Raw genomic sequence first — 19,420 nt, 5'->3', positions numbered from 1 at the left:
AGATGTTGGTTGATTACCCTTTTATGAAAGTGCAAGTAACCTTTATTGATTATGCTACAGTGAACAGGAACACGTAGAACAGGTCGTCACACATTAAATTTGCAACGTTAAATCTTCGTCTACAGGAAGCATACTTTTTAAAGACAAATGGAAAGGGGTAAAAAAGAAATACTGCGCCCAAGTGTGCCCGGCTTTAAACACAAAAAGCATGGGCCAACACTGCCCCAAGATCTATGCGGCGCAGACCTTCCGGTATCCGAGGAAGGGGTTCATATGTTGGCCGATCCTATGTTCATCGCTTCGCTTAGCGGGTAGACATAGCCTTGGTCATGAGACGCTTGAGAGCAAGCTCCTTCTTCTTGAGGTCCTCGGGGGTGGAGTCCTCAACCTCAAGCTGGGCCATGGCGTCAGAAAGAGCAGACTCGATGCGCTCCTTGTTGCCACGCTTCAGCTTCATGGCCAGGGTAGGCTCGGAGATCATCTCCTCAACACGGGAGATGTAGGACTCGAGCTGCTGGCGGGACTCGAACTTCTTGGTGAAAGCCTCGTCGGAGCTCTTGAACTTGTTGGCGTCGTCAATCATCTGCTCGATCTCACCGCTGGACAGCTTGCCGACAGCGTTGGAGATGGTGATGTTGGCGGTACGGCCGGAGGACTTCTCAGTGGCGGTGACCTTCAGGATACCGTTGACATCAACCTCGAAGACGGTCTCCAGAGCGGCCTCACCGGCGCGCATGGGGGGAAGGGGAGCGAGGGTGAACTCTCCCAGGGAGGTGTTGTCGGCACAGTTGGTACGCTCACCCTGGTAGACGGGGAACTGGACGGTGCTCTGGTTGTCAACAACAGTGGTGAAGGTACGCTTCTTGATGGTAGGGACGGTCTGGCCACGGGGAACGACGGGGGCGAAGATGTTGCCCTCCATGGCGACACCAAGGGAGAGAGGAACGACATCCAGAAGCAGAAGGTCCTGGGTCTCGGCGGAGGTAGCCTTGCCGGAGAGGATACCGGCCTGGACGGCGGCACCGTAGGCAACGGCCTCATCGGGGTTGATGCTCTTCTCGAGCTTCTTGCCATCGAAGAAGTCGGACAGGAGCTTCTGGATACGGGGGATACGGGTGGAACCACCGACAAGGACGATCTCATCGACCTTGGACTTCTCGATACCAGAGTCCTTCAGGACCTGCTGGACAGGGTCAAGGGTGCCGGAGAAGGACTTGGCGTTCAGGTCCTCGAAACGGGCACGGGTGATGGAGGAGTTGAAGTCCTCACCATCGAAGAGAGAGTCAATCTCGACGGTGGTCTGGGTAGCGTTGGAGAGAGTACGCTTGGCACGCTCGCAGGCGGTACGGAGACGACGAAGGGCACGGGCATCGCCGGACAGATCCTTCTTGGTCTTACGCTGGAACTCCTTCTTGAAGTGGTCAAGGAGGTTGGTGTCGAAATCCTGACCACCAAGGTGAGTGTCACCAGCGGTGGCCTTGACGGTGAAGACACCACCCTGGATGTTCAGCAGGGAAACATCGAAAGTACCACCACCCAGATCGTAGATGAGGACGTTGCGCTCCTTGTCGGACTTGCCGGAGCCCAGACCGTAAGCAATAGCGGCAGCAGTGGGCTCGTTGATGATACGGAGAACGTTCAGGCCAGCAATGGCACCGGCATCCTTGGTAGCCTGACGCTGGTTGTCGTTGAAGTAGGCGGGGACAGTGATGACGGCCTTCTCAACCTTCTTGCCGAGCTTGGTCTCAGCAACCTCCTTCATCTGTTTGATTTGTTAGTAAATTGTGGTCTGGTTGGAATGGAACTTGAGCCGAGGTTATGGGGAAAACTTGCCTTCATGAGGACCATGGAGGAGATCTCCTGGGGAGTGAAGGTCTTGTTCTCACCGAGGTACTCGACCTCGACGGCAGGGGAGGTACCCTGGTCAACGACCTTGAAGGGCCAGGACTCAACATCCTTCTTGACAATGGGGTCATCGAAACGGCGACCAATCAGACGCCTGGGAAAATTCCAGTCAGAAATTTTATTCTTTCAATTTTCCACTTATTTTCAAGGATAATCCTTAAAGAGAAAAAATTGCAGGTATTCTTCTAGCACTCACTTGATATCGAAGATGGTGTTCTTCGGGTTCATAGCAGCAGCGTTCTTGGCGGCCTCACCAATCAGACGCTCCTTCTCGGTGAAGGAAACGAAAGAGGGGGTGGTGTAGCTACCCTGGTCGTTGGCGACTGATTTGCAGGTTAGTTTGGAAGAACGAGAAGGATTGTATTAGGTTGTCGATTCAAAACGCACTGATCTCAACGTTGGTGCCCTCATAGTTGGCAACGCAAGAGTAGGTGGTACCTGCGCACAAAAGAAAAAAAATTCCAATTAGTGACCAATTCCAATCAAAATTTAGGCAAAAGAGCAGCAATTCATACCAAGATCGATACCGATCGCCCCGTCGTAGACCTCAGACTCGGCCATTGTGAAAGATATGTAGTGGAAATGAGAGAGTGGGAATAGGTGGGAAAGAGGGGTTGGTGACGGGTCGAAATTTTTTATAAACGCAGCGCCGCACATCGAAAGGGCAGAAAATTTTGCGGGAGCGGTGAGTCACGTGTTTATGGGGGAGCGCTCGGGTAAAAAACTAGACAGTTGGGATTTGGATATGAGATTGGAAATTTTATGGAAGAATTGGAGAGAGTTTAAAATTATATTGCAGACCAAATTCATAGAGCAAACGAGGGAGAAAAAAATAACTAAACAGCATGAGAGAAAAAAGAAAGGAGAAAAAACACACAGAACTGCTGCTTGATAGAAGTTCGCTGGAACTTCCATGCAAACCCCATTTTCGGAATTCTGTTTCTATCCAAAATGTTATACAGTGGGCCTCACCGAAGTAAGTTGAAGAAAATAGTGACCCGCTCGTAATCCAAATCTGAGCCCGGGGGTCCGGTTTTCGGTGCACCTCTTGGCGGTCCGGCAATCGCCTCAAGATCAACCTTTGTAGTGCCCGGGTGGAGTTGGATGTCGTACGCCAGCGTAGATGCATCTCCAGATGAGTGAAGTCGATGCGTGCCCATCAGAGCCACAAGTTTGGTTTGTCTTTCTGCTGTACTGGCTATCAGTGTGGGTTTGACCGTCAATATGCGGTGTGATGGTGGAAGTGTAATTGTGATTGTTTGTTGGCGGACTGTGGCCGAGGGTGGGATCTCCAAACATAGATCTTGTCGAAGAGATAATGATGGGTGCGTCGATATCTGCACATTCTGAATCAAAGCAGCGCTTGCATCTATATCATTGTTAGTAAATTGATTTTGATTTCTTTCGGCCGGTTCGGTATTCCGGTGCTTACTTTGACCCGGGCGTCTCCAGATCGAGTCCAATGGTGATACTTCCGGGGGTGGTTGGACTGGAGCTGGTACGGGAACTGGAGCTGGGCAACGTTCAAAGTCAGCCAAATTGAACTTATATTGCTATTGCAATCGTCAGCGGGTGTATTACTGTACCTTCATGTGGAGGAAGTCCACCGGTGGACCCGTGAGAAGTGCCTTGAGGGCCATGAGAAGAACGGGTGTCAGGTTGCTGAGACGAAGTCGCGACACTTTCGTCTTTTACGTGTGCGCTGGCCCGTCCATTTGAGGGTTGCTCGGAAGCGGATGGTGTAGTGGCTACACTTGATCGAGGGCTAGCGGGATGTCGTCGAAGAGACCTTGTTCGAGGAGAACGTGGTGCCTCGATATCTTGACTAGTCGATCCAGTCCTCACATGTTCTTTTTGGCGTTTAAGGGCATCGTTATCAACAGCAACGCCGGACGGTGGCTTTTCTTTGGATGGGGTCTCGGAGGTCTGGCCAGACATCTTTAATGTTAACCTTTGCGCTGAGGGCTCCGAATCTTTTGTACCCATTTTTAACTTGATTCGAGGTGTTTCGGGGTCACCATCTACCTGAATGGAATCCGGCACTAGCTTTTTGGCTTCAATCACCCTTCGTTTGAAATAGTCCTGGTTTGGTGTTAGTTATATGCGTCGCGAGTGTACAAGACATAGACAAATCTCACCTCGAGAATTCCCGCAAGGACTGTTATATCGCTACCTTCTTCGTTATATTCCCTAGCATTTCGCCAAAGATAACTGACCTCCTCTTCAAAGGATTGCCAAGTGGGAAATGCGGTTATTCTGGTAGGATTTTTGCGACTATCATTGCCGCGCACTTTGGCTTGTATACTTCGCAACGAAACCGGATGTTGGATAATCTCGTAATAGTCGCGGTACAAATTTCGGTCCGGCTTGCCAACAAACGGGTATGCTACTTCTTCACCACTGCCGAGAAGAGTTAGCCTCAACTTCATCCTCACGCACTCATGAGGAAAAAAATTGCTTACTCGGAATCCTTCAACCTGGTCAATTCCGAAACAATCTTATCCTGCGCAGCTTGGATCGTATTGCCCTCGAAGCTCTCTGGGTCACCTTCCTCTTCCGATTTTAAGTCTTCCTCCTCTGCATCATCTGCTTCGTCCGCTAGTTGGAAGTCTTCCGGTTCCACAATACTTTCGTCCTGTTATAACGCTTGAAGTATTAGTTTCCATTTCTTTCACAATGCGACACACGACAGAGAACATCGCAATAGAGGAGAGGATGGGGGAGGGGGGGGTCGTCAAGTCTGGGCTTGACGTGGTCGGAGCTCGTCGCAAAGCAGAGTCGCATAATGGGAGGAAGCCCGATACCCGTGCCTGGGCAAATCTCAATGAAGAGACAGTCCACTGCGGTCAGGGTCCGCAGCAACGCCGCAACAAACAGGCACTTAAACGTCGGGGGAGCGCGTAATGACTTACAGACACCTTACGTCGTTTTCCACTGCGGACCTTCACTTCTGGTGAGGCAGCAACCGCCGAACGTCGTTTTGTACTCATTGTACAGACTGACACTCAATGCGCAGGATCTGGTTATATGTCAAAGTACTGAATGACGAGGGTTATCATACCTCGAGGGGTGCAGCAGACGCGCGCGCGGCGATCTGCCCGGGCCCACTCGCCGCCTTAGGTAAGTGGCATTTAAGGCATTACAGTACTACTAACTATGGTATACATAGTTAGTTACATAGTACAGTAAACAGCGTAATAGTAAAACAGTGGGATTGTTGTAGGTGAGGTTCATGAAATGATAGAATCAGTATTCAGAAATATAGTATACCTCGTATGTACTCAGATACATTCAGAAAGAGAACAAGGCTATATCAGATAGTTCATTATTGCGGCTCTAATATATGTAGTGATCATGTATCATTGTATTTGCCTATAATTACTCTGATCTTAACAATCAGATACGACAAAATAGGCTATTTTCTCTATCTCTCCAGCATATGATATAGTTATACGGTCTATAGTTACTGTCTATACTAACCTAGTTGACTAGTTACTTAGTTAACTTACGTAGTTACCAGACCTGATGCCTTAAATATCAGGCACTATTTACCCTCCCGAAAACAACGCAAAACGCGAACCCCATCTTTCTCTCTTCTTCCTCTTTTCCCCCCACCCACATTTCCCCAGGGATTTCTCATACCTTCCTTTAGAATTCTTATCTATTGGAGTTCTTCCTCTCGTAAGCTGGCGCCACCCCATCCTCTTATTGTTTCTCGTGAACCCATCCGATTAACCTCTGCCACGTGCGGTTACAGATTCCAATCCCCCCTCCCCCTCCTCCGAACATTCCACCAAGCCTCGAGCTTGTCCACTTTTCTCAATGGATATCGATCCTGTCCGACGAAACAAGAAGCCTCGTCTCCTGTTGGAGTCTGAGCGTGAGCGCCTCGATGAGTTCATTGATTCTATTCATTACTCTGCCCGGTATGGAATTGACATGATCCGTTATGACCTGGGTGGTTGTATTCTTTTTTGGGGGATCTGTTTTTTTTTTATTGACTCAGTTCAGTTATTCCGATGATAAATTCGAATACCGACACGTCCAGCTGCCGAAGAACATGCTCAAGAAAATCCCCCAAGATTATTTCGATAGTGCGAAGGGAACGTTGAAGTTGCTTTGGGAGGAAGAGTGGCGAGCATTGGGTATTACACAGGTGCGTTGATTCGAATGGGAAAGATTGATGGATGAATAGAGGGTCATCTAGCTCACATATCTCTTTTACCGTTTTAGAGCTTGGGATGGGAACATTACGAGGTGCATGAACCGGAGCCTCATATTCTGCTTTTCAAGTAAGTGAAATCGCAATTCTCAAAAGGACTCTGGACTATGGACTAGGAATTTTTTTCGATTAACTAGTCCTTCTTTTAGGCGTCCTCTTAATTACCAGCCTCCGATGGCTCAATAAGCTCGTCACCTTACGAATTCATGTTGTTGCATTTGGAAAATTTACTCCCCTCCTGCACCTTGCAGACGCTCGACTGTGGTCTTCCGATTTTGTTTGTTTATTATTTTTATTTTCTTCTTCTTTTCTTATGATTTGCATGGACATGCATAGCTTGTATGTTCACTAGGGCCCACATCAGCTTCGTAATGGAAGTTCCGGAATGAGATATGATTCTTTTTTCCTCCCTTGAAATTTCTATGAACAGGCGCCGGTCTGAATTTCGAATGTGTACAGGGATGGAGAATGTGTCTCTTCGCTCCAGGTAGCCTATATGCACCTTTACACCACGTTCTTCGCCAACCATTCTTCCCACTGAGCTGTACTGAAACCACTGCTGATTCCACGTTCTTCGACTCCCTGGATCAAGTGATCAAGTGTTAATACTGATTCGTGCTTTTCTTTGTTTTCGAGGGATTGCCTTACGTTGAAAAATACAGTCGGCGATACATGAACACCAATGACTCGGTCCGTCTAAAAATAGTCAGATCTTCCGATGCGGGAACAAATATCGAGGGAGGAAAAGGAAAGCGAAAGGTTTGACCAACTTTGACGATCCACTTGATGTCATTCGTGACTTGATTACCCGAATTCAATTGTCCGTTTTCTCCGGGTGTATCGGGGATCTTCAAGAGATCCAATACTTTCTTTTCATCCACACCAACGGATCCTGCAAGTCGAGCCAATCGTGCATATGTCTGATTACGAGTCTCGTTCACAACGCTCACGTCGAAGAATTCTGTCTGCGCTTTGAAGAGAGCAGAACTGAATTCCCAGAATTTCTCTGGTGCCAGGCGAAGAACGGCGGCACCGGCTTCGTGGGTAAGTGTAGAGGATGGGTGCCAGGGTTGGATATGTTGCCTGAAGACTACTCGAAGTTGGGAGCCGTATCGTTGGGCAATTGTATCACTTAGAGAATAGAATGTGTTGAACATTTTAGCGGAAAACTAAATGAAGATATTAGTTAGATTGTTCTGGTTTAAAGAGACGTAGGATAATACTAACCGGACAAACATAGTCAAGATCTAAGCTTTGGTTAGCGTGAGTTTCCGTTATGAAAAGTATAAACCAACGTACATAATTCAAGTGTATGCTGTGTCTCTTGAGGAGTGCTTCCAGAGAGCTTGATCCCGGCATATTGAGGAGGGACAGACATGACGATGGTGTAATGTGTGCTTGAGAATTGAGAGAAAGTAAGTCGAGGGTTGAAAGTTGAAAGTTGCAAGTTGCAAGTTGATAAAGAAGTGGGTGGATATCGCGTCATACTTGATTACCCCGCAGTATTACAGTGCTATAAGTATATAATGAGCATCATGATATTTTTTACAATATATACTCGTAGGGATATCCTGATTCAAGGAATTAATAATTAGTTAATGGTATACTACTGAATCGACTGTTCAAATATACACAGATGGTAGATCATCAATCGATTTATTGACCATGATATATATCATCCATACTAGGATAGTATGCTACTATGGAGGCAGGACCAGTCCTACTGATGATCACCTAAGTGAAAGACTTGATGATATTTGGAGTAGATTGATTCAATGCAAATGTACATGATCTTGGGTATAAGAGGTATTCTTCAGCTAGTTTCCACCTTCTGTGTACATGATATATGCCTTCCGGTCAAATCGAATCCACCAGGAAGATCAAGACCAGATATACTCTGTATTGCTTTCATCCTCACCTGCGCGGCTTGTGCACGTAGTAGCTCCAGTCTCGAAGTTTCATGTCCACTGTTCGCCACCCGGGCTTCGCTGGATCATACTCGCCTCGTACTTCAAATCTACAAGCCCCCTTTGGCCCTTGTAAGCCTACCGGCCCGACAAGGAAGAAAGAGCCTCGGTTCGGTGTCCGGGGAGACTTGGCTTGATGTTCATGGAGACGTAACTTGAATGCTATAGATGCCAAATGCAAATCAGACCCTGGTCCTAGGTCAGGTAAGGGTAATCGTTGCAGGAATGAGATGATAGACGATGGGTGGAGTTGTGGTTCATCGTTCGAGACGGTTTCCGTCGGGGCATCAGATACTGGCGGTTGCAGCTTGGCTTGTTCTTGGGTACTTAGAGCATTGGTCCTTTCATGGCCTGAGAGAGTTACCCTTCCGTCCAGCAACTTTACCGAGCCCGGTTGTCCGTCAGGATTCCTTAGTCGGTCCATTTGTCTCTTTAATAGAACATAATAGGCATCTTTGATCGCGAGCGCCACATGGACTGGTTTCATGAAGGTTTGCAGTCTATCGCCTATCTCAGGATCTAGAGGCTGCGTCACCCATGATATCCCATCATCTGTAAGTGCGATACTAAATAGAGTCAGTGTGATTGCAGCTAACCGTTTTACCCTGGGCGAGACATACCCTGAGCGCATGTATCCTGGAGGAGGACGGGATGGAAAGTTGGGTTGTAACCAATCTGCAGTTAATGCCAATGGACTTCCGAGAAAAGGCTGCATTTGTTCCGTGGCGGTCTTGAGTATGATGGCCAAAAGTTCATCTAGCAAAACAAGTAAGTATCGACTTAATCCCAACTCCGATAGACAATCTGAGACGTACTTTTCAACTTTTTGTATTTCTCTTCATCACCGGATATCTTGCAGAACTCTTGCCATTCCGGGCCTGATGTGGAATAGACTTCATCCTCCTCTACACGAGACCAAGAGAGTGGAATGAATAAAAGGTCATCATCCTCTTCTTGTTGCCCCTCTTTGCCCTGATTTCGACGAAGAGATTCCCGTGAATCATTTGCTTCGATGGTTTTTTGAGTGGATGACTCATCGTCTTGTGTATCATCGTCGAATCGAAGTAAAACAAAGGAGCTCCAAAGGTGGAAGGCCGCGCCGTAAAGTAAACATTTCCCTATAAAGGACCTATTGCATAGTTGTCAGCGAGGAAATATTCTCCAATGAATCAATAAGAAACTGATTTTTGTCTCAACCGCGAAGCAGACTCTCAAAAGGCTGCCCACGCACTCCTTCACTCGGCTTATTCTTCAGGAAAATGGGCATAAGCGGGTCAACAGAGTCTAGACCAAGAACAGAAGACGTCTTGAACAAGCAAAATAGACCCGATCCCAACAGCACAAGCGTGTATGAGTCCCTCTATACAACAAATACTACTCACCTCAACCATGGTCGTCGAAATCTCACATGTCGAATCGCGGGGGGAGCGGTGATCGTTTGAGGCCCAGTATAAAAGCGAGAGGGACGTGCTTTACTTCGCAGAATGTGCCTGAGCCGAAGCATTGAGAAAATCCGTCCGAAAATCCCTCAACCACAAGAATCTCCACGGGTTATTGACATTAAAGGAAATAGATGGATAAATAGACAAATGGGATCGAGAATATCAAAAAGAGAACGGGCAGAAAGCCGCCGATCACGGGGCGATAACCACGTGACGCGTTATCGCAACTCCCGCCCGGCCAAGCTACACTTTGGACTTTATTGCTTCCTCTTGAGTTGTTCATCTATTTCGAAAGACTGTCTTCCCGTCAGTTCAGGATTGAGGGTTCTTGTCTGGATGCTACGACAATCTCTCCTCGCTGAATAACCTGGCTTTCCTGAAACCCCTTGAGTTGATTGCGCAATGCATTGGTTTTCGAAGCTCCTGGCCCTGGCGGCCACGAGTGCAGTAGGGACAAATGCTTTTGAAACTTCGATTTTCACATTCCATGCCGGTGACCAGATCTCAGACAAATCTGTCGTTGAACGTGAGACTGTTTCGGAGGATATGGCTCGACTTATCCTGGAGCTACGTATGAGGTCACCTTCGCATTCGAAGTTAGGGAGCATGGAACCTGATGTTGTGGGCCATTTGAATCAATATGCGGATTCACAGTACGCTCTTTTTGGAGGAACTGATTCACAAGAGCTGGCTGGTCGAAACATAATCTTTTTGGAGGGACTTGATTCTGAAGTTGGTATGTATGGATCGAGATTCGTGTTAAGAACTGGTTAGCTTACAAGTTGATTTTATCAATAGCCTCGACCCTTCGCAAAGCTCAGTACGATAGCATTTTTGTTCCGCAGACTTCCTCTGAGCTAGTTAGTGAGGCTCTAGAGCCCTTGAACATGAAGAGGGGGAAACTTTGCACATATAATAAGGATGGCGGTGAAAACACTCAGGTATCGAAATATCTATTTCGCTTTTCACGAATTGGGATGGTTGGCTGATATTCTAATTCTAGCCCCTTCGAGAATGTCTCGCCAACAACCCCGTGTTGTCCAATGATAATGGTATTTTGAGTCAGGACCTTCTAGACCTGGTCGACTCAATGGATACATCCGTAAGCCAGGACTCGAAATTGACTACTTCAAGATTTGTCTTTGAGGTAAGAACGATCTTCATATATCCACAACGACCACCAAATAGGGGGGGCTTATAGCTAACTTACCGTCCTAAAAAAAGTCTAGTCAAAACCCAAAGATCACCAAATCCCTTGACCTGATCTTCGCCGACCTTGTCAAGAAAGCCCAGTCAACAAACACTGAGATCACAGTCGTGACTTTCCCCACCATCGAAAACATCGAGACTTCGTCTCGTGTCCAGCGACGGAGTGTGCAAGTTCGCTCCGATGCAAGTGAAGATCTGTCAAGATCCGAATCAGGTTTCTTACACTCAAATTTGGCACCTGTCTGCCACGCCTCCAACTCTTCCTGTGCAGAGGCAACAAACAACTGCTCCGGTCACGGATCTTGTTATCTGAAGTATAGTTCTGGTAAGAAGGATGATTCCGCCAGTGATTGCTACGCTTGTCGATGCAAGTCTACAACCGTTAAGAATAGTGACGGAACTACCAAGAAGATTCAGTGGGGTGGTGTTGCTTGTCAGAAGGAGGATATTAGTTCTCCTTTCTTCCTGATTGCTGGTGTCACTGTCTTTGCTATTATTCTGGTTGGTAGTGCTATCGGGATGTTGTTTAGTATGGGTAGTGAGGAACTTCCTAGTGTGATTGGAGCGGGAGTTGGAACTTCGAAGACACAGACTTGATTGTGATGAATCCCTAGTGGGATGTTTCGGTGTTCGGTTTCTTTGTTTGTTTCTTTTTTATATGTGGATTGGGTGATTTGCTTTGCTTTCTCTGGACATGTACGCAATCCGAATCTATATCATGTAACAGCTTAGAATTATTGAATTGTATTCTTCAGCATAAATATACATTGACAGATAGCACAACAGTATTTCAGTAAATAGGTAAAAAGATCCAATCTAGATCATAATTACAGAGGAAACCATTGAACTGTTAAGAAATGGCTATATTTGCAGGAGTTTGAGACCAAAACTACCCTTCCCTCCAAACACAAGCGAAAGATCACGAATTTCCCTACTTTCGCAAGGATGTGTGTACATGCTATAGACCGAAATCGACTAATTACATAAAGAGTCAAAGAAATGGAAATAGAAGACATGAACAGGGGAATCATTTGCCATAATCCATACATTCCAGATGTTGATTGGATATGCAAAGTGTTTTTTTGTTGACATCAATAAGTCGTAGATGATTTCCCATGGAATAAAATGGGGGATATTTGAATTCATTATTATGGGCCAATTATCAAGTTGTACCGGCTTCAAGTTGTGCAGGAGTTCGATTATCAGTGGATTGTCCTGGTGATGATTCACCATGGTTTGTAGTTGTGATTGGGGCTGGTGAAGAACGACGAAGACGAGATGGAATTACACGATTCCATCTTGATTGTGAGGTATTATTCGCGTTGGTTGTTTCCGGTGTTGCGCGAGTGCCTGCTCGCGGAGTATCATCTGGTGGGTATTGGGATGGGGAGGAAGGTTGGAAAAATCGACTGGGAAATATCATGTGTAATCGTAATGGACTTGATCGACTACCAGGCTGTGCTGTGCGTGAAGGTCTGGCGAGAAGTTCGACACCACTTGATGCAGCACGTCGTCCATTACGATCTGTATTGGAAGTTCCTTCGGGTGCTTGCGTCCGAGGTTTAGGGACGTAGTAGTCGGCTTTGCACAGAGGACAGCAGGCCCTTCTACTGGTTAACCACGGATCGACGCATGAGGCGTGGAAAGCATGTCCACAGGTTAATCCACGAATATCATCGTCGTCTTCGATAATATCTAGACAGATTGCACATGTATCACCGGGGTTGGGAAGTAGCTCCGAAGGAACAGCTTTTCGAATGTGATCACCATCTTCTTCTTCATCTTCCTCCGCCTCAATGCCTTCTTTTACTAAAGAGTGTCGCCATTGTTCTTCTTCAACGGCTGTATCTTTGTCGGGGCGAGTTGGCGATACTTCTGTGGCTGGTACGGATTTCCCTCCAGTTGGGTGTGAAGTTGGGTCAAGGTGTGTAGGTGAAGAGTCGTCATGGGAATGAGATGGTACCAGTGTAGCATCCTTTACCGAACTCGAATTCGTTTGCGCAGTTGCAGTAGTTGTAATCGGGGCAGAAATAGTACCACTGTCGGCATCCAGACTTTGGGGCCTACTAGTCGGGGCCGTGATACCACCTTCAGTTGGAAGACCCTCATTGGCACGAGATGATCTCCATACTTTGTACTTGACCAAAGGGAATCGCTCATTTACTTCATCCATCGACATCAACTTCTTCTCGCGGCGGCGCCGATGTGGACGTGGCATAGCTACCAGATCGATTGGGTCGCCAGTCTCCTCGCCGCGTAATCGACGGTTTCGCTGATTATATCGAAAGCAGTATTTTACACCAACAATAATCCTACCAGGAATATATCAGTTAGTCACTTGAAATACGCACAGGCAAAAAGGGGGACAAAGAGGCGGGGGAAGGCGATTGCAGGAAAGCCTGTAGACTTGTTTTGACATACCATAGATTGGTGAAGACGACGCCAAACCCTAGCGCAACGAAGAACAGAAGAGGCGAACTTGTTGCACCAGAGCCCCCAGAGTTTCCACTGCTGCTAGTTGTAGTCGCAGCAGCACTCGCAGCGGTGGTGGTCGACGGGGACATTTTGGAAGTAAGAAAAGGTAGGGGTTGGTGGTTTATGGGAGATCGCAGGGATGCAAATGCAAATCAAATGCTTAAGTCCCACCGGGTATCAGGATGACAAGATACTCGATAATCATTCCTCCCGGCGTTGGTTTCAATAAGATTGTTCGATGTATACAGTGTCGACGAGGTATTATCGAGTTGTTTCAAGGGGGGGGGTTATTTCCCAAGAACTGTGGCTGGTTGGAGGTCGGTGGTTGAGTGCTGCTTATGCCGGTGCAGCTCGCTGCATGCAGGAGACGGTCGGGGTAAAGCAGGGAAGGATGGAGATAATAATGATATTGATGGAGAGTTGAAGAAAGGATGCGCAAGGCTTGAAATGACTCCAACCTCTTTTGAATCAACCCAGTGACGTCCTCATCTCTCTCTCTCTCTCTCTCTCTCTTTTTCTCTTCTTTTTTGGTCAAGAGTGGAGTTCGTTCAAAGAGAAAGAGGAGAGCAAAAAGAAGGCTGGACTAGTTTGAGGCCTGAGGCTGAGGTCACGGGATCTTGGCTGGGATTGAGCGAATCGACGGGGAAGAGGAAGTTGGAAGGGCGGAAGGGCGGGGGAATATAGAGATAAATCATTTATTATAATAATAATAATTATTATTACAGAGAATAATAATATATGTGTATGATAATGTGTAGAGTGTAGATTGTAGAGTGTTGTATAGTGTAGAGTAGAGCAAAGTGTAAACGTCAAGATTGAATTGAAAAGGCGGCAAGGGAAACCTCCTCCAACCCTTTTTTTTCCCTTTTTGATATTGGAAACTTCGCTGCTATTTCTTAACACCCAGCAATTGTCAACCATGACCGAAGCTATCACTCCATCTGAAGCTACCAACCCGGTAGTCTTCTTCGACATTGCCCTGGCAGGTAGGTTTGGGTTTAATAAAGTGAAAAGACAAAAACATCCAGCTAACATCCACAGGCGAGCCACTCGGTCGAGTCAAAATGGAACTATTCGCCAATGTAACTCCTCGAACCGCAGAAAATTTCCGACAATTTTGTACAGGAGAGAGCAAGAATTCAAAGGGTCAACCTCAAGGGTACAAAGGGTGCAAGTTTCATCGGGTTGTACGTGAATCATATATCCCTTCTGTTATTATCATCAGCATGGCGAATTCAACACTGGACATGGACAGAATCACTAATTTATCTATAGATTAAAGATTTTATGATTCAAGGAGGTGATTTCATCAATGGTGATGGTACGGGAAGTTGTACCATCTATGGTACTCCCAAATTTGCAGATGAAAATTTCTCATTGAAGCATGATCGTCCTGGTTTGTTGAGCATGGCTGTAAGATTGAGATCCTACCTCTTTTCTTCTTCTTCCCCGCAGCTATTTCGCAGAGAATAAGCTAATGATGTTGGTAGAATTCTGGCCCAAATACGAATGGTTGTCAATTCTTTATTACGACTGTTCCAACTCCGTTTCTAAACAACAAACATGTTGTTTTTGGTCAAGTCATTGATGGGATGGATGTTGTTCGTATGATTGAACATACTCGTACCAATCGTGACAAGCCCAATCAAGATGTTTCGATTGTGCAATGTGGAGAGATGTAATGGGTATATACTTGGTCTTGCTTTTTTATTTCCCAATCTACCGAATATCTATCTAAACAAGAAGAAGAAAAGAAGAAACATAATAAACTCCAACCGGAATCTAGCTATTCACCAGAATTCATGCTTAAATATTCCCAAACTTTCTGATAATTTTTGATAAGGTACAATTTGACCCCCAAAATAATGACATAACTAGAGATATCATCAAATCAATTTAGAGCTTGAATTTGCTCAAATATTCAGACGCAAGCGAGACAGCTTCATCCACCTTGTCTGGGTTGGTGCCATTGCCAAGGGAGGTTGGTCCTTTACCTCCGGCCTTGCCACCGACAACGCCAGAAACAACAGCGGCCCATTCGGTTGCGGAGGCACCTTGCTCGCCAAGTTCCTACAGGTTCAAGATTAGTCCCTATTTGGATTCTGGATTCCACATTCAGCATTTCAAGACGTAGACTTACCTTAGATACGTGGCAGCCGTGAGCAACACGGGTTTGCTCAGAATCCACAGCCATCACATACACGTTCTTGTTCTGCATCTTCGACTTGACGTGGTTGATGGATTCACTGACAGCCTTAGCGCTTGCAGGGTTGGGCAGCTTCACAACAAGCCATGAAGAGTCCTTGCTATCCGGAGATTGGAAATAGGTGGTGATCGCTTCAACGGCCTGCTTGACTTCCAATTTCTGCTGGGCTTTCTGGCCATCAAGGACCTGCTTGTTGATAGCGGTAAAGCGCTCACGGAGTCGTGCCTTCTGAACAGCCGAAATCACAAGCTGGTTAAGGTCAACTTGAACTTGCTTAGCCTCGCGCTCTTTCTCGGAGCCAAGAGGCATGGCGTCCAATCGATCCAGACGCTGTCCGAATTCCTGCGCAAGACGTTGGACCTCGTGGGCCTCCTCGCCGGTGACAGCAATGATACGGCGAGTTCCCTTAGCAATACCACTTTCTTCCAAGATGATCAAGTCTTTGATATCCCCGGTCTTTTGAACGTGGGTTCCACCACAGAATTCGATACTGACGTCGTTCCAGTGGGGGTTCTTCACATCCCGCAGGATCTCTTCCAGCTCAACACCGACAGAGACTACACGGACAGGATCCGGGTACGTTTCGCCGAAGACGGCGCGGACACCAGAAATCTGCTGAGCGGTGGCGAGGGGAACCTCTTGTGAATAGACAGTACAATTTTGACGGATGTACTCGGTGGACTTTGCTTCGATCTTCTCCAGATCAGCATCTGAGACGGCAGCTTTGTGAGAGAAGTCAAATCGGAGCTTCTCGGCCGCGACCAGGGAGCCCTTCTGGTCAATCCCATCGCCTAGGACTGCCTTCAGTGCAAAGTTGAGGATATGGGTACCGGTGTGGTTGTTCCGAATTGGCCAGCGGCGGAGCTCGTCATATTCGCAGATGACGGAGTCACCGACGGAGAGTTTACCATATTTCATGAATCCAGTGTGGAGAACGTATCCCGCATATGTCTGGACATCACCAACCTCCAGTTCAGCCTGACCGTCAATGACAATCTTACCAGTATCGCTTTCCTGGCCACCTTGCTCAGCATAGAAGTTGGTGCAATCAAGAATTATACCCAGTTGTTCGCCTTCAGGGATCTTATCGGTGTTGTCGTGGAAGCTTCTGCTGTGGTAGATGGCCTTGACATGGGCGGTGATGTTGCTTCGGCCAAATTTAGCAGAGTCATCAGTCTTGGAAACATTGCCCATCTTCTCCAGGTTGTTCAAGTCATGAACGTCGAGCTTGACAGCATTAGCAGCAGCCTTCTTCTGTCCTTTACTGGCTTCCTTGGCCTTCAAACGGGCCTCCTCGAACTCAGCATCATCGATACGCAGACCACGCTCTTCAGCCATGATTTGGGTCAGATCAACGGGGAAACCGAAAGTATCATACAATCTCCACACATCAGCACCGTGGAGTTTGTCACCTCCCTTGGCCTTGACCTGCTGGGCATATTGTTCAAACTGGCGCTCACCCCGATCAAGAGTTTTAGCGAAGGAAAGTTCTTCTTCATCCAGAATCTCCATGACATCCTGCTGCTTTCTCTTCAGCTCAGGGAACATCTCACCCAGCTGATCGACAACAGTGGGGACAAGCTTGGAGAAGAAACTGCCAATCTCGACCTGGAAATATTTACGAGCGAATCGAGCTCCTCGGCGAAGAACGCGACGAATAACATATCCACGACCCTCGTTGTTGGGGACGACGCCATCAGAGATGGCGAACATGAGAGTACGCACATGATCGGCCACCACACGATAGGCAGTGTCAATACCATCAGGATCCTCGGCGCCGAACTTACCACGGTATTCTCGAGCACCTGTGGTATTTTGAATGGCTTGGAAGATGGGAGTGAAGACGTCGGTGTCGTAGTTGGATGACTTATCCTGGAGAATTGAGACCAGACGCTCGAAACCCATGCCGGTGTCGACGTGCTTGTTGGGGAGAGATTTCAAGGATCGATCGGCCTCACGGTTATATTGAATGAAAACGTTGTTCCAGATCTCCAGCACATTAGGGTCATCCATGTTGACTAGGTGAGCAGCATTGCGGCCGCCGATACGGTCATAGTGGATTTCACTGCAAGGTCCACAAGGGCCTTGATCACCCATTTCCCAGAAGTTATCCTTCATGTTTCCGGGGAGGATTTGCGATTCGGGAACACCGACAGACTTCCAGAGCTCCTTGGCCTCGAGGTCAGGTTCCAAGCCGCCGGCGGCATCACCCTCGAAGTAGGTGACATAAAGACGGTCCGGCTGGAGACCATAGACCTTTGTGAGAAGAGTCCACGAGTATGAGATAGCTTCTTTTTTGAAATAGTCGCCAAAACTCCAGTTACCGAGCATCTCGAAGAAGGTCTAGATTGGGATGCGATGTTAGTCATACCTAGGTAGATACACAATCCAGAAAACTGATACTCATGATACTCACATGGTGGTAACTGTCCTTGCCCACATCATCCAAATCCTAAAAAGTAACAGGCGATCAACAAGCTGAAAGGGATATGGTAGAGTTTGGCGATTCCGAATTCCTCCTACTCACATTATGTTTGCCACCGGCACGGATACACTAGAAAGAAGTGTTAGCGCAAGATGTTCGTCGCAGAATATATCCAGGCACTGTCTACCTTTTGCGAATTGACAGCACTGCGCAACTTTGCAAAGTCTGACTGCGGGTCCACGGTGCCGAGGAAGATGGACTTGAACTGGTTCATACCAGCATTGGTGAAGAGAAGAGTAGGATCGGACAGAGGCGCAACAGCCGAGGAGGGGACTAGAAGAGTGAAAAAAAAAGTGCGCGATTAGCCGTGATCCATAAGATTATAGATATATAGATATATAAATCTTCAAAGAACATCGAAGGGGGACCGAGGGGGACGAGGGGCAAACGAGGGGCACAAGAATCAGAGATAGTGGGGGGAAGAGAGATAAAGATGATTCACTCACCAAAAGTATGACCATTTTCCTTAAAGAAATTAAGAAAAGTCTCTCTCACTCGTGGAGCAGACCACTCAACAGGAGGAGAAGTATTAGTAGCCATGGGGAAAGTTGGCTGAAAAAGTAAAGAAGAAGCGGAGTGGACAAAGCGAGAAGAAGAAGAATGGAAAGTTCTGGGAGTTTGTCGTTCAAAGACTTTCCGACTCAAAGCCGCCTCCCTTTTTATTAAGGACACCCACATCGATATTCTCTACCACACCCACCTCTCTCTCTCTCCCTCTCTTCCTTATATCTGCAACAATAAAAAGGATCTAGGAGAGGATATCCTATCTCGTGATCGTTTGAAAAGATTTAAAGAAGGGGGTGTCGTGGATGGCGAGTGATGAGAGACCGCAGTATGGCAGAAAGCGTCCCGCGGAGGGTGACCCGGATGGCGCGCAACCACTGACCAAGAGATTCGGGCGACTTCAGTTAGGTAGGTGACTCTTATTACGTGAAAAAAAAAAAATAAAGAGATGATGGTGTGTGTGTGGTTTCGTGGAGTTGGACAGAACTGACCGTGTCTTGCTGCTGTTTCTTTGCAGACGTTGAATCGGATCGGCAGAATTCGAAGAATCCCTTCCCGCATTGTCCACCAATTCAACCTCAACACAACGATTCCATGCTCTTAGACGATACAAAACATACCACTTATATTCACGATTTGGATCGGGAATTGATCGAGTCGGATTCTCCACCTGGAGCTCTGATTCTGATGCCGCTTGCTGAACGCATGCTTACCGTGCCAGAGTCTATATTAAACGATGATCGTGATACGTCACGAGGGAAGGAGTTGGTACTTTATACTGAACCTTCGTCACTTTCGGTTCCGAGGGAACAAGATAGTGTAAGAAAGGCAATTATCGAGTCAAGAGCAAGGGCCAGAGCATTAAAGACTCAACAATCCTCCCATTCGGACAAACCATCAGTACCCGTTTCGTTACACACTACTGCTACTACTACTACTACTACTACCTCGGATTTAACTAATGGCTTCGATGATGATCCAATGGATATCGATGGGGATTCATGA

The 19,420-nt window shown here is 47.1% G+C and overlaps 10 protein-coding genes across 10 annotated transcripts; 4 read left to right on the top strand and 6 right to left on the bottom strand.

The window, feature by feature from the left end:
• Positions 1 to 74: 74 nt before the first annotated feature.
• Positions 75 to 2,523, bottom strand: hscA (putative Hsp70 chaperone (HscA)). The gene is made up of 5 exons (XM_056639599.1): positions 2,421 to 2,523; positions 2,293 to 2,343; positions 2,102 to 2,228; positions 1,834 to 1,999; positions 75 to 1,762 (listed from the first exon to the last, which is right to left on the bottom strand). Exons 1-5 carry the CDS (start codon positions 2,464 to 2,466, stop codon positions 305 to 307), a joined length of 1,848 nt encoding a protein of 615 aa, XP_056505356.1. The 5' UTR covers positions 2,467 to 2,523; the 3' UTR covers positions 75 to 304.
• A 350-nt stretch (positions 2,524 to 2,873) lies between these two features.
• Positions 2,874 to 4,895, bottom strand: N7469_000678 (bromodomain-containing protein; the record flags this gene model as incomplete). The annotated part of the gene is made up of 6 exons (XM_056639598.1): positions 2,874 to 3,274; positions 3,338 to 3,412; positions 3,492 to 3,987; positions 4,044 to 4,305; positions 4,368 to 4,540; positions 4,818 to 4,895. 6 exons carry the CDS (start codon positions 4,893 to 4,895, stop codon positions 2,874 to 2,876), a joined length of 1,485 nt encoding a protein of 494 aa, XP_056505355.1.
• An 832-nt stretch (positions 4,896 to 5,727) lies between these two features.
• Positions 5,728 to 6,201, top strand: N7469_000677 (cyclin-dependent protein kinase regulatory subunit CKS1; the record flags this gene model as incomplete). The annotated part of the gene is made up of 3 exons (XM_056639597.1): positions 5,728 to 5,831; positions 5,917 to 6,061; positions 6,139 to 6,201. The coding sequence occupies 3 exons, from the start codon at positions 5,728 to 5,730 to the stop codon at positions 6,199 to 6,201; spliced, it is 312 nt and encodes a 103-aa protein (XP_056505354.1).
• A 430-nt stretch (positions 6,202 to 6,631) lies between these two features.
• Positions 6,632 to 7,505, bottom strand: N7469_000676 (DsbA family protein; the record flags this gene model as incomplete). Its single annotated transcript, XM_056639596.1, has 5 exons — positions 6,632 to 6,709; positions 6,776 to 6,823; positions 6,898 to 7,296; positions 7,355 to 7,374; positions 7,427 to 7,505. 5 exons carry the CDS (start codon positions 7,503 to 7,505, stop codon positions 6,632 to 6,634), a joined length of 624 nt encoding a protein of 207 aa, XP_056505353.1.
• Positions 7,506 to 8,041: 536 nt separating this feature from the next.
• N7469_000675 (uncharacterized protein) lies at positions 8,042 to 9,598 on the bottom strand (the record flags this gene model as incomplete). Its single annotated transcript, XM_056639595.1, has 4 exons — positions 8,042 to 8,660; positions 8,715 to 8,850; positions 8,910 to 9,223; positions 9,477 to 9,598. The coding sequence occupies 4 exons, from the start codon at positions 9,596 to 9,598 to the stop codon at positions 8,042 to 8,044; spliced, it is 1,191 nt and encodes a 396-aa protein (XP_056505352.1).
• Positions 9,599 to 9,938: 340 nt separating this feature from the next.
• N7469_000674 (DUF3844 domain-containing protein) lies at positions 9,939 to 11,342 on the top strand (the record flags this gene model as incomplete). Its single annotated transcript, XM_056639594.1, has 4 exons — positions 9,939 to 10,272; positions 10,335 to 10,477; positions 10,540 to 10,683; positions 10,761 to 11,342. 4 exons carry the CDS (start codon positions 9,939 to 9,941, stop codon positions 11,340 to 11,342), a joined length of 1,203 nt encoding a protein of 400 aa, XP_056505351.1.
• A 565-nt stretch (positions 11,343 to 11,907) lies between these two features.
• Positions 11,908 to 13,309, bottom strand: N7469_000673 (E3 ubiquitin-protein ligase RNF103; the record flags this gene model as incomplete). Its single annotated transcript, XM_056639593.1, has 2 exons — positions 11,908 to 13,057; positions 13,167 to 13,309. 2 exons carry the CDS (start codon positions 13,307 to 13,309, stop codon positions 11,908 to 11,910), a joined length of 1,293 nt encoding a protein of 430 aa, XP_056505350.1.
• Positions 13,310 to 14,139: 830 nt separating this feature from the next.
• Positions 14,140 to 14,902, top strand: cyp3 (putative peptidyl-prolyl cis-trans isomerase; the record flags this gene model as incomplete). The annotated part of the gene is made up of 4 exons (XM_056639592.1): positions 14,140 to 14,206; positions 14,262 to 14,407; positions 14,496 to 14,633; positions 14,711 to 14,902. The coding sequence occupies 4 exons, from the start codon at positions 14,140 to 14,142 to the stop codon at positions 14,900 to 14,902; spliced, it is 543 nt and encodes a 180-aa protein (XP_056505349.1).
• A 214-nt stretch (positions 14,903 to 15,116) lies between these two features.
• On the bottom strand, positions 15,117 to 18,451 carry N7469_000671 (alanine--tRNA ligase; the record flags this gene model as incomplete). Its single annotated transcript, XM_056639591.1, has 6 exons — positions 15,117 to 15,290; positions 15,361 to 17,769; positions 17,843 to 17,878; positions 17,954 to 17,980; positions 18,039 to 18,184; positions 18,358 to 18,451. The coding sequence occupies 6 exons, from the start codon at positions 18,449 to 18,451 to the stop codon at positions 15,117 to 15,119; spliced, it is 2,886 nt and encodes a 961-aa protein (XP_056505348.1).
• A 269-nt stretch (positions 18,452 to 18,720) lies between these two features.
• N7469_000670 (uncharacterized protein) lies at positions 18,721 to 19,420 on the top strand (the record flags this gene model as incomplete). The annotated part of the gene is made up of 2 exons (XM_056639590.1): positions 18,721 to 18,823; positions 18,933 to 19,420. The coding sequence occupies 2 exons, from the start codon at positions 18,721 to 18,723 to the stop codon at positions 19,418 to 19,420; spliced, it is 591 nt and encodes a 196-aa protein (XP_056505347.1).

Source organism: Penicillium citrinum, assembly GCF_028827155.1.
Source record: "Penicillium citrinum strain IBT 23319 chromosome Unknown utg000001l:1.0-4955037.0:1.0-4956770.0, whole genome shotgun sequence".
NCBI lineage: Eukaryota > Fungi > Ascomycota > Eurotiomycetes > Eurotiales > Aspergillaceae > Penicillium > Penicillium citrinum.
The sequence above is the reverse complement of the archived record's forward strand: the minus strand, read 5'-3'. Positions and strand labels throughout refer to the sequence as shown.

Excerpts from the sequence above, each read along its gene's own strand:
- hscA (XM_056639599.1), bottom strand. The coding sequence starts at position 2,466 with ATGGCCGAGTCTGAGGTCTACGACGGGGCGATCGGTATCGATCTTG. Across the intron at positions 2,344-2,420 it reads GGCGATCGGTATCGATCTTG|GTACCACCTACTCTTGCGTT; the intron begins GTATGAATTGCT and ends TTTTGTGCGCAG. Across the intron at positions 1,763-1,833 it reads CCTCCATGGTCCTCATGAAG|ATGAAGGAGGTTGCTGAGAC; the intron begins GCAAGTTTTCCC and ends CAAATCAAACAG.